This window comes from Merops nubicus, unplaced genomic scaffold (assembly GCF_000691845.1).
Source record: "Merops nubicus isolate BGI_N331 unplaced genomic scaffold, ASM69184v1 scaffold29619, whole genome shotgun sequence".
In the NCBI taxonomy this organism is placed as follows: Eukaryota; Metazoa; Chordata; class Aves; order Coraciiformes; family Meropidae; genus Merops; species Merops nubicus.
This window is the reverse complement of record NW_008629500.1, coordinates 1-12,228: the sequence shown is the minus strand read 5'-3', so window position 1 is coordinate 12,228 and position 12,228 is coordinate 1. Positions and strand designations below refer to the sequence as shown.

The following is a 12,228-nucleotide window of genomic DNA, read 5'->3' as shown; positions in this document are numbered from 1 at the left end:
TTTCCCTCAGTGCTCCTGCAGGTGTGACTACTGGCCAGATCGGGGGTCCTGATTATTGGGATGCTCCAGAGGCTCTGTGGCTGCTTGAGCAGCTCTCATGACACAGACAGCCATTCTTATGTCTGTCCAGGGAGAGCGGGACTGAATAGGTGTCTTAAGGGCTCCAGTGTCCACAAGGAACAGAGATCTGGATCATAGTGATATGGCTTGTAGGTTCCTAGAGCTGAAAATTGTATCTGTCTGGATGCCAGCAGACCCACTCTGGGCCTGGGTTAAAAGTTTCAGAGCAGAACACGGTTGCCACCTCAGCATGCGAGTTTGTCACAGATGATTGAATCTACTGAAGGGAAGCTAAAGGTGGAGTTTACTCTTACCTGCTTTTGCAGCATCATAGGGGAAACACCTATGCACATTTAGTGTACCAAAAGTACAGACTTCTTGCCAACAGCTAGACATCATGTGTGTCTCATGGGACTTTCTGACAATAGTTTCAAAGCTGTTGAATGATTCACAAGTTGGATCTTCACATTTTCTGGATGACTGTAGGGAGAAGGCTGAAGGAGGTCAGTGTCAGAGGTATTGCTACCACTAAAAGGACATGCCAGAATGCCGTAGTCATCTATGTGCTTCATTGCAGTGTTTAAAGGACTTCTTGAAACTTTAGTTGCTGTCCTATGTTAAGCTAATAGCTGTAACCTGTAGAAAACAGAAGGCCTGCAAGTATTTCCTATATTCTTTCCAGCTTTAAAGATATTGTCTTAAGGAGGAAGAGCAAACATAACAAGCAAGAGTCCAGACTCATGCATGAGAAATGGGCAATCTTGTGCTCAAGAGTTGTGTGTGATGCTCATGTGCTCAGGCACTGTTTATAGATACACAGAAGTGTGCAAATTCTGTGGGTGCAGTTCTTGCAGCTGGGCCTTTACTCTTCAGGTTGTTATTAACTAATAGAAGTAGGTGGAATGTTTTCTTTAGTGAGCCAACATTTGGTCTGCTTACCTGTTCATGTGCATGCTTATGTGAAGAAAACCCAAGCAATTTCCTTTGAAGAAAATTGCAGTTTTTAAGAGCCAACTTGTTTGAAAACAGGGTACATTTAATAGCTTGTGCACAGTGTATTTCAAAATGCTTATCGCCACCATCAGCTCCCCAGTGTACTGCTGGCCAGGTGAAGCCAACCCAACAGGTTTCCTTTCTAAGATCTCAGGTAAGATGAGACAAGGCTTTTGTTCTTTTCTAAAGGCACAAATGCAAACTGAGCATTGCTAATATTAATTCCTTCTGTATAACAAAGACATCGATGACACTCCTGTTTCTCATGAGCCATGCCATGGGCAGGATAAAAAGTTACCATTTTATGCCACATTTGCATCTATTTTGTGTAGGCTTTACAATAGCACAAGGAGGAAGGCTAGGGTTGACCCATTGACTCTTCATGTGAGACAAGCACAGAGCTGCTGAGGAACTGCGTGACTCTTGCTACCTGGCATGACTTTTGCTCTTGAGTCCATTTTGGTCAGATGTTAAATGCTTGGTGCTTATGTAGTGGGGTTTGCTCTTTGTTTCCTTTATTTTTTTTGAGTTCAGACATTAATATTAAAGTAGGATGCAGTTTCTTTCCTTTGCTTCTTACATCTTGAAGATCTGATGACAGTAGGCTCCATTGAACTTGGATCTTGTGTTGAGAGAGTATACTACTGTTGTATTAACTGGATGAGGATTAAGCACAGTAAGACACAGCATACGCTGTAATGTGAGGGAACTTGTATTACTCAAGTCAGTCTCTTTTGTATTAAGAAAAATAGAGAAGTAATAGATGGACAGAGAAGCAAGGTATAGCAGAAGCTTTGCCTTTTAAATAGGTATTCCTCCTGTGACTTCCCTTTAGCTTTCTGTTTAGATCACTAGGGATATTTTTAGACAGTTTAACCATGAAATTATAGCAACAGATTCCGTATTTGACCAGCTAAATACACCTATATGCAAAGTATGGAAAAAAATACTTTTAAAAATCACATGAAGTTACTATGACTCAAAATAAGTAGCAAATATTTATTATTTTATAATAAATAAAGTAGCAAACTATGACATAGGAACTTTACTTTTACATTGATTGTAAGCTTAGCTGAACATGAACACTTTTAAATGAAAAGTGAAGAATCTAGTCTTAAATATTCTGACAAAATAGAGTCCAGTATTCGTAACACATAGGTAATACTAAAACATATTAAGCCAGGTTAATTCTGGCACAAGGATGCAAACATTTATCCAAATCGGCCGACTTGCACCAGCAGAAGGTTGGACTTGATGCACTTAATGGCACAGTTAGGACTGAGTGACAACTGAAGAGCCTACTTTAGCAGGAGTGCGAGTCTTGAAGCATGGAACCACAGTTGCAACATAGGGGAGGCTGTAGCACTCCTCTGGAACAGCAGCAGCACCGAGCAAGCTGGGAAGTCTAGGCAGGCCCATCACATACCCCTCTTAGAAGCTGAGCTCCCTAAAAGAGAGAGAATCTGATTCTTTTGGTTATGATATGCTTAGTTTCCACATCAAGATGTTGAGATGAAACCAGAGGTGGGAAAAACTTACACCTTCTGTGGTGCGTAGATGGCAAACTCATCAGCAGGTCAGGATGTTTGGTAGCACCCTCAGCCTTTTTTTAATCTGTAAGTCTCATCTCAACCTTCTTTCTCCTTCTCCATTATGTACCACCTGTGTCCTTTGAGCTGAGCCCCCTTGGATGCCAGAGGCTCTGTCTCTCCCCTCCTTGGTGATCTGAAGGAGCCCTGAGTGCAAGAAGGAGAAAAGGGAACTTTAATGGAGCCAGAACTAACCTCTCCTGGCTCTTGACATTTCAAAGCTACCTGTCAAGCTGAAGGCAATCATCTGTGCTTTGTGGTCAGTGCAGAGAGACAGGCACTGTGAAGCACTATCTCGTTCCTTGGCATGGCACAAAGTCTCATAAGAGATGTCTGACACTTTCCATGGACACTGGAAAGGTGTCCCACTTTTAGGTGGGAGCCTAAACAGCTGGTCTGTGCAAGCTATAAAATAGGTCCCCTGTGAGGTGAATGCTTTAGTAAAAAAACATTGTGAGGCTCAAGCTTTTGGAGAGACAGCTGCTTTTGTTAGTATCACTGATGCATGGCAGGGAGAAGTGTGGCCGTGCTCTTGCAGGCTTCTGCCCTGTGATGTGTGAGAAGTGGCTCATCCCACACTGACAGTGGCCTTGCAGTGCCTTGTCATGGAGGCAACCCTCAGGCTGCCTGTGTGTCCGTTGTGCTCCCTGGGCATATATGAAGAGGAATTGGTGCTCCTGGCCAACCTGCTCTCCTTCTCTTGAACCATAGCAGGTATCTGCACAAGGTAGGAGTTACACAGTGATGGTGAGGTGGGGACAAAGAGCCTTAAGGTGAGCCTCTTTGCAGCCTGGGTATGGTCATCTGTTGTTCCATCAGTTGTGGTAAGCAGCTTAAAAAACATTCATCAGTTGCAATTGTGGGAGACCAACCTGACAGACCTTTGTCTTTCTCTTCTTCCCTCTCTTGTTTTCATTCTAACTATACAGGATGCCTCACTTTTCAGGCAAATTTATTGCTTTGTGTTAAACTTCTAGCTGGATGTTTGTGGCATTAAAACTTTTGGCAGAATTAAATGCAAATTCTAAGTAAGTTGGATGCACTGTGTTTGGAAAGCTGTCCTAGCTCTAATCAGATTGCTGAGAATGTCACCTCACTCTCTCCCCTCCTTGTTATCCCAGGTTTCTTTTACTAAGCTCTGTACACTACATGAAGAGCATCACTCAGGAGCTAGTACAGTGCCACACGGGAAGCTTTTAATTTGGGACAGATGGTGTTAATCATCTGGTTTTTGTTATTAAAATCTTACTCTAGAATGTGTCTGATGTACCATTTTAAGCCAGGGTCTGAAGCAGTTTCCTCCAATTGGGTGCTGGTTCCACCAATAAGCATGGTTTTGTTTATTAATTCCCCCTTCCTCTTCAACAGGATGACTTGCTGTCCTTGAAAGTTGTCAGTGTCCTCCACCACCTCAGCATCAAAAGAGCTATTCAAGTTTTGAGAATAAATAACTTTGAGCCCAACTGTCTGCGCAGGAGACCATCTGATGAGGTGCTGATTTAAGATGAAGCTTTGAAGGGGAAGCATCTAGAGTTTTTTTTCCGTGGTGTTTCTGATTATTCCTGCTCTGCTCTCTCCTTCTGTCTTCTCCTTCCTATTTCATTCTGTTCCTTTTTCAGTTTCCTTTTTCTCATATTGTTCTTTCAGTCTCATGGTCTGCCATTACTTACTGGAACACTACTTACTTTCCTTCACCTGCCATGACCCCAGAGTCATGTCTCCCTTGCCAAATTCCCCACTTCTCTTCATATTCAACAGCTGGCTCTTCTGGCCTGGGCTCTGGTGTGCTATCTGGAACATAAATCATAGAATCATAGAATGCCTCTATCTTGAACTCAATCACCAGTTTTTTGAGAGAGTTACACAAGACTCATGGCAATAGTGCACTGTGTCAAAGTTTTCTGTGTAAAGGAGTCTGGACCTGTTACCAGGAAGAAGACTGCCATCAGTTTGTTTTGAAAGCAGCATGTGCTGGACAGAGAAACGGATGATGAAGCAACCCAGACTCTTGAATTTAGATTCATGATGCATATCTGCAAAAAAAAGCACAGCAGCTCAAGGAGCTAGCTGAATTGCAATTTGTCCTGGGGCACAGCAGAGTAATCAAATGACATGAAGCCTAATACAGACCTGCCCACTGTTCGGACCTGTCTCCATCCACATTTGTATTGGTGTTTTGCTTTGTTTTTTTCTCAAGAGCAAAGTGGGCTTGCATTCATTAAGGGCAGGAGAGGTTTGTTTTAGTAAAGATCAGGGCTGGGACAACTGAGTTGAGAAGTCTCCTTAACTGCTTATTCTTTCTGTTCAGAGTAATGTCACACCTTCCGAGGTCACCCAATGGACCAATCATCGTGTGATGGAGTGGTTGCGCTCTGTTGATCTGGCAGAGTATGCACCTAACCTGCGGGGGAGTGGTGTGCATGGGGGATTGATGGTAAGGTTTCAGGCTGGTTCATTCCGTTTTATTTAAAAAACATGGCTGAGACCTGCTAGAGTAAAGTTCTGACATTAGCTTTGCTACACACACCTTATCTTCTTATTCTGCTTAGTGAGAAGTCACTATCAAAATTTATTACCCTGTAGTTCAAAGGATGTTAGTGTCTTGGGCTGAACTAGTGTGGGCAGCAGTGGGTTTGATTATCTGTATTCACTTCACAACTTAACTTAGGTATGACATTCGCCACCTTCTGTGCTATGATGCTCTACACAGCTATCATGTTAAACAGCCACTATCTTCCTTCCTACACCTGAATATGTTTTTATTTTATGAGGAAGGCTTGTAATTTTTGTAAAAATTCGTGGTTTCAATGACAAACCAGGATTGTTTTTAATTGCTCTAGCATCAGATACTCGAGACAAGACTTATACTTGCAGAATATTGTTGTGGTGATTAAGAGGTATATCCCTGCTCTAAACGTGTCTGTCTATTTTCCATCATTCTGCTGGCTATATTCCACAATTAGAGGATGGTGGGTCAAAATTTTGTGGCAGCTTTACACATTGCATGCATTAAGGGTGCATTTATCTATTCTTACCTGCCAATTTGTTTTAATTTATAACTCAAGAACGAAAGCCTGGAGGTAGCATTTTATGGATCCTTTAGCTAGTTAACTCTGTTTTCCTCCTCTTTGTTGAATGTTTCCTCTAAAGTACAAACAAAAAACCCAAAGCAACCTTAGGAAGTGACCAAGATAAAGGTGTGCCTCTTGAGGTCCTTGAGAGCTCATTAGACATTACTGGCTTCAGCTGGATTCTCTGTGGTTTGATTCATAGGTTTTGGAGCCTCGTTTCAATGTAGAAACTATGGCACAGTTGCTGAACATCCCCCCAAACAAAACACTACTGAGGCGGCACTTAGCAACTCATTTCAACCTCCTCATTGGGCAGGAGGCCCAGCAGCAGAAACGTGAAGCCATGGAGGCCCCAGACTATGTCCTTTTAACGGCAACTGCCAAAGTAAAGGTAGGTCACTTTTTCTGGGTTGGTGCGTGAACTTCCAGACAGACATCTCCAGTGTGCTTGTTTTATCCATGTGTGGAGGGCTGTTCAGTAAGGTCTGAAAAAGGGGCTGGCTGCTAGTGAAAGAAGCATGAGAACAAGACTTAACAGATCTGGGTTTGACACTTGTGTTATGAAAGCACCATGTCTCAACCTCTCTCATATGCGCAGACAAGGTAGCACTGAGTGTGTTGTCTGTCTGTCCATCTGTATGATAAATTGTTTGGGAGGGAGACTGTCTCTTAGTGCTTATAATGCAGTGGGATTCTGATCTCATTTGGGATCCTTTAAGTGCTGTTGTCTTAATAATGGTAGTATGAGGGGACACATCTTATTCCTTCAGATGCAATTATTGTGAACTTGAGATCTTTGTTTAGGAGAGCAAGGGATTTTGACCCTTCATCTTTAAAACACCAGTGCAAAAGCAAGAGATCTCTTAATTATTTTCTGATTCTCTAATGTCTTGTCAATTTTCTCTTCATTTATAAGCCAAAGAAACTTGCCTTCAGCAATTTTGGGAGCCTGAGGAAGAAGAAGCAAGATGATGTGGAAGAGTATGTGTGTCCTATGGAGCTTGGGCGGGCTTTTGGAAGTAGGTCGAAGAAGGGTTTTAAGGCTGGCCTGGATATCCGGGTATATGACGACGATGATTTCGACAGGCTGGAGCAGGTAAGCCAGTTATAGCAGTTTGAAGTCCTTGAGTGTGCTGTCAGGTTTGGTGGAAAACCCCTCCTTTTCCCACGAAAGCCTTCCTTTTGCTTTGGCCCACGGAGGTCCTGGCTTCTCACAGTCAAAAAGCATTACTAAAAAGAGCATCTTTCAGCCCAAGAAGGTTCAAGCTGTGAATGCAGTGCCTTGAGGTCTGGCTTAACTGTCCTCTCCCCACAGGACACGCTCCTCCCTTGCTCTGACCATGTTAAGCGTAATCAAGCAGTTACAGTATGTGTTGCACTTGATTGCAGCCGTGTCGTGGCATACAGTGAATTTATTATTGATTCATTATTCATGATCTGTTTTTTGTAGATGGAAGATTCAGAAGGAACAGTGAGGCAAATAGGAGCATTTTCTGAAGGCATCAACAACCTGACAGTAAGGCTTAAAAGTTGGGATCTGTGGAAGATCTCTGTCTCTGTGAGATGGGTGTTAACCCCTTGGCAGCTGCTGGCGTAAATAGTGATGCTGTTTAATACAAATACAAGAAGTACAACTTCATTTTGCTGTTACAATCTCTTTCAAGCAACTGAGGTTTTCTAGTCTTGAGGGCATTTGTTTCAATTGATTTAAGTACGTAATGGGACCTAATCTGTGGATAGAGGTCTCTGAGGGCTAAGGTGTATAAAATATTTTGCATACTATGGGTATAGTGAAGCCTCATCAGAATTAGGAGTCAGCTGAGGTCCTTTGTTTTTTTGTACAGGGTCAGAGGGGAAAAGAAAAATGAGTGGTTCAGGAGGATACCTACCCATGGTGGTGGGGAGGTTCGCCCAGCTGGGAGTGGTGGCCTGTGGTCACCAGCTCTCCTTACTGACCCATCAGTCTTCAGAGAGGGCAGAAGACACGGCAACCAGCTCTAGGCCAACAGGTTTCTCTTGAGTGGTGAACTGCCAGCTGAGGGTCTGAAATGCTGGGGTTTGAACCCCGAGCCCCTGAATTAAGGTTGACATATGGGTGATTCCCACAGCCCTTCATAAAGAGGTGGTGAGTTTGCCTTATAGCTTCTCCCCAGGGTGTGGCCAGCCCTGCAGGAAGAGCCATAAGGGAAATGAGCCCCAGGTGTCCCACATTGAGTTGACAAAGGTCAGGTGTCCCTACTTGGGGATAAAAGCTGGGACCACTGGCAGGGAGTCAGGAGTGTCTGTCTGTGGAGTGCACTCCCCAGAGCTTCCTGGTTCAGGGCAGACCTCCTGACTCTCCCTGGAGCTGGGCCCTGGTCTGTTTAGGCCTTTGCAAACGCGGGCCGATCGGGTGAGAGTCGCCATGTGGGCACCTTTTTCTCATGTGTTTAACTGGCTGGTCTGGCTGTTTCCCATGCCAACTATGGGCAACCTCGGTTCACTGTTTGTACCACCTGTTGTGGGCTTAGTCATGTCGTTTGTGGGATCGTTGGGGGTGGCATCGATCATGTATGAGCTTGTTGACCTGTTTGTACTCCCGGTGGTCATTCATATAGTAACATTTCTGTCTACAATACAGTCTGCATATTGGTTCATCTCCCTGCTGGTGTTACCATTTTTGTTGGGCCTGGTCATTGGCAAAACAGGGTCTCAGCCCATTTTCTGGGTGGAAGCCCAGCCCCAAGCTGTGCTCTCTGATCCGTTTGGGCCAGCAGACAGCACTGAGCTGTTCTTTCACCAGCATGGGTGAAGGCATCCTCAGCAGAATGAGGGCTAGAAGATTTGAGGGTGATGTTTGCTGCTGGGCACAGGATGGACCATCCCAGGTCCCCAATTTCAGTTATGAGGGCCTGGACCATGACTCTTCCCTCCTTTCCTTTCTAGCACATGTTGAAAGAAGATGAAATGTTTAAAGACTTTGAGACTCGCTCTCCTAGCACGAGTATAACAGATGAGGACTCCAATATGTGACAGTAACCACCAGGCACTGACAAGGGCTCGCTTTCCTATGTGCAAGAAATGTCATCATTATACGTGATGGACAGCAGATCATGTACATTACATTGTTCTTGCTTCTGTTTGTTAGAAGTAACACTGGGGGATGGAGAATTTAAAAAAAAAAAGGGAGGAAAAGGTGCCTACTCTAAAGTTGCCATAAGAAATATCCAGACACTGTTGAATGGTAATTGTTTTTACATTGTACAAACAATGCAATTGTTTTTATTTACAAACTGGTGATGTGTTTCACAGTGTTGCATTTAAATTTACATGGTATGATAGAGCTCCTTTTGCTTATTCACAACCTCAGATAATCCTTTACACTTTTAGAAAAATAACAATAGAAGCTGTTAGATAGAAGTATTGCATCTATAGATATTGTACATCAGCTTTCTCTAGGCTTTCAACTGAAAAAAAAGAAGTTACTGTTCTTTTTCAAGTGCATTTGTTTGGCACAAATACCAGTTCTGCCCTTTCTATGGTTTTCAGTGTAGGATTTTAGTCATCACTGCATAAACTCCCCAGTAAGTCTTGACTGTTGCTCTTATTTTTATACTGTTTTATTAACAAAAGACAAAAAAGAGTATATAAAGTACATATAAAAGCAAAAATTTAAATTTTGTGAGATAGTGAGGAAAGTTTGAGGTGTGGGGGAAGGGAAGAGGATTGTGAAGAAAAATTATGACAGTTTGCATACCAGCTGGTTACTGGAAAAGGCAGGCTGACCTTTGGAACTGTTTGCTCTCATTGCTTTTTACTAAGTGCACAGTTTAATGATCTTCCATTTAGTATGAAACAATTGCAAATGATGTTTCTAAGCAGTGACTCGAACAAACTGCACGTTGTAAAATGTCTTCTTTCTTGTTCCCAGCAGCAATAGTTATAGCATTCAAACAAGGTTATTAACACTTCCGTGACTTAAAAAGTTCCTTAACGTTGAGAATATTCCCTGCATAGGGTAGAAATATTTCTGTGCTGTAACTAACAGAACAATGGTGAAGTTGGAAAAAAAAAAAAGTTATCTAGAAAAATGTGTAGGAAATATATTATTAAACCTAAGGTGGGACTTTTCCTCCAAAATTCAATTATCAAACATGTTGCTCATAATTTTACCTTCTTAAAGCACAACTTCTCTGCTTTTGAAGATCATCACATTTTAAAACTCAAAACTAGCAAGTGGAGATCTTTTGGTATTGCAAGCTGTCCTAGCCAAAAGCAAACAACAACAACGAAAAACCCAACTCTCTTTATTACAGTGGTCATTTGTATGGTGTTGCATGTTGCATGTATTTTAGCATAATGGCATGAATTTGCTTTGTAAGGGCAAAAAAAATACAGCTGGAATTGTTCCTTGCAATGGTATGTTCCTTTACTAAGCTTTTGTCACTCATTTAATTGCTTACCTTGCTGGAAGTGAGACTCTTTCCGACACATTGCTGGTGTGGTGCAAGGGATGTTAGATTTACCTGTGCTGACTTTGGGGTTATTTCTGAAACGCAATTAACAAACCTAGGAAAGGATGAAAGGTTCTTCCAAGGTATTTCAGGGAGCTCCCACCAGATTTTGGGGTAGATTTGAGGCATATTCTTGAATTATATTATTCAAGGTATAACTTTGATAAGGTATTACCAGCCTGGTTCTTGAAGAATGTACAGTGTAGGCTAGTATTTATGTACCAAGATGAAAAATTTTATGTGGACCATTTATGTCCAATATCAAGCGCTGCCATTTTATCTTTAGTAACTGGAGCCAGGTAAACAAGTCATAATGCATACATACTTTGTGTCACTTACCATTTGTCTACAAACAGATCAAAAACCGATACTTTATTCCTAATTCCCATCCACAAATAATTTGCTGTGTGTTGTTTATTCTTCTGCAATCTTGAGTCAAATAATCTTGAGCTATTTTAGTTGAGCAGAAATACCACATTGTGTAACACCTCCAGTCAGGGGCTGCTTCCTGCTTGGGATGTGAATTCAGAACTCAGACAGAACTCGTGTTCTCTGAATACTCTGTGATATGATTTTACATGCATGTAAGTTGAGCATAAGACCTCGCTCTTCCCAAATGCTGCAGAAGCTCTGGGAAGATGTGGTGCAGGCTTCTAAGTGAAATTATTCCTCCAGATTTGCTCTTGCTAGATTTTGGTGAGTCAACGTGACTGGATATTCATGAGGGGAGGGGGGACTACTGACACACAATTATGTGCTGAAATAGGCACAAACACTCCAATTTATGTTCAGTCCAGTGCTATTGGCAAGCATATCAACAGCAGCAGATAATGATTTGTGTAAGTAGCATGCTGTTTCCAACAACCCTTGCTTGCATTCACCAGTTGGAAGCAAGGTCATCCCTCAAAGCTGCCAATCATCTGAACCTTAGTTATTTTATGTGGGTGGAATATGAAACCAAGTGATGAAGTCAGGAAGTTTGTGTGTGTGCATACAACTGATACCATGAGGATATTTTAATTTGTGTTTGAAGAGGACAACGTAACTACTGTGTATTGCCATGTAAAAATCCAATAAAGTCTGTGGAAAATGCCAATTGTTTCTGGAAGATTTTTCCTCTTTAATGTTTCCTCTTTTTTTCCTTTTTCTGATTTACTAGGAAGCTTGTTTTGTTCTGTTTAAAAGACAAAGGAAAAGAGGCAAAATGGCAGATTTTTTTTGTGCACTCATTAGTTTAACTCAGTTACATAAGGTTAACAGAAGCAAAGTGAGGGATTGTGTTGTGTACAGGTGGTTGGTTTTTTTGTTTGTTTGTTTTGTTTTTCCCTTTGTGTATTGTTTGCTATGTATAGTTCAGTATCATGTATGGTTTATATAGTTTAGACTGTAGCTGCACGTGAGAGCTCACGGAAGCATGGAAGATACAAGGCCAAGAGACAGAAACGTAGTGATAAGACAAGGGGTAACAGTTTCAAACACGAAGAGGGTAGATTTAGATGAGATGCAAGGAGGAAATTCTTTACTGTGGGGTTTATGAGACCCTGGAATGGGTTGCCCAGGGAAGCTGCGGGTGCTCCATCACTGGACATGTTCAAGACCTGGTGGGATGGAGCTTTGAGTAACCTGGTCTAGTGTGAGGTGTCCCTGCCCATGGCAAGGGGGGTTGGAACTAGATGACCTTTAAGGTCCCTTCCAACCCAAACCAGTCTACGATTCTTAAACTTGAAATGAATTCAGAATGTGCAAAATGACCACCCAGTTGCTAAAAGAAAGAAAACAAAATTAATTCATTAGTGCTCATGAGATAAGAGATGATGTTTCCAGGAACGTCCCTATAATGTGATTGCAAGAACTAATTTTTACCATTTTTCTCAGTGGCCTGGAAATATCAAGGAGCAATTACTGTAATTGTGCAAATGACTTGAGCAAAAAAAGAATGAAGGCAATAGTTTTGATTTAGAGCTTCTGATAACCTGGGCACAACTCAGCACAACCAGGAAGGGACAGGGATTTCGGGCCACG

General features: G+C 42.2%; 1 protein-coding gene across 1 annotated transcript in view; it reads left to right on the top strand.

Moving 5' to 3' along the window:
* The window catches only part of PPFIBP1 (PTPRF interacting protein, binding protein 1 (liprin beta 1)), a gene marked incomplete at its 5' end in the record, with an annotated part of 31,757 nt that extends 22,804 nt beyond the window's left edge, over window positions 1-8,953 (top strand). The window contains 6 exons of the mRNA XM_008947008.1: window positions 4,011-4,133; window positions 4,951-5,076; window positions 5,916-6,104; window positions 6,630-6,809; window positions 7,164-7,229; window positions 8,639-8,953. Of these exons, the coding sequence (XP_008945256.1) occupies window positions 4,011-4,133; window positions 4,951-5,076; window positions 5,916-6,104; window positions 6,630-6,809; window positions 7,164-7,229; window positions 8,639-8,725 (771 nt within the window). The remainder of the gene's footprint in view (window positions 1-4,010; window positions 4,134-4,950; window positions 5,077-5,915; window positions 6,105-6,629; window positions 6,810-7,163; window positions 7,230-8,638) is intronic.
* Between the last annotated feature and the right edge of the window lie 3,275 nt (window positions 8,954-12,228).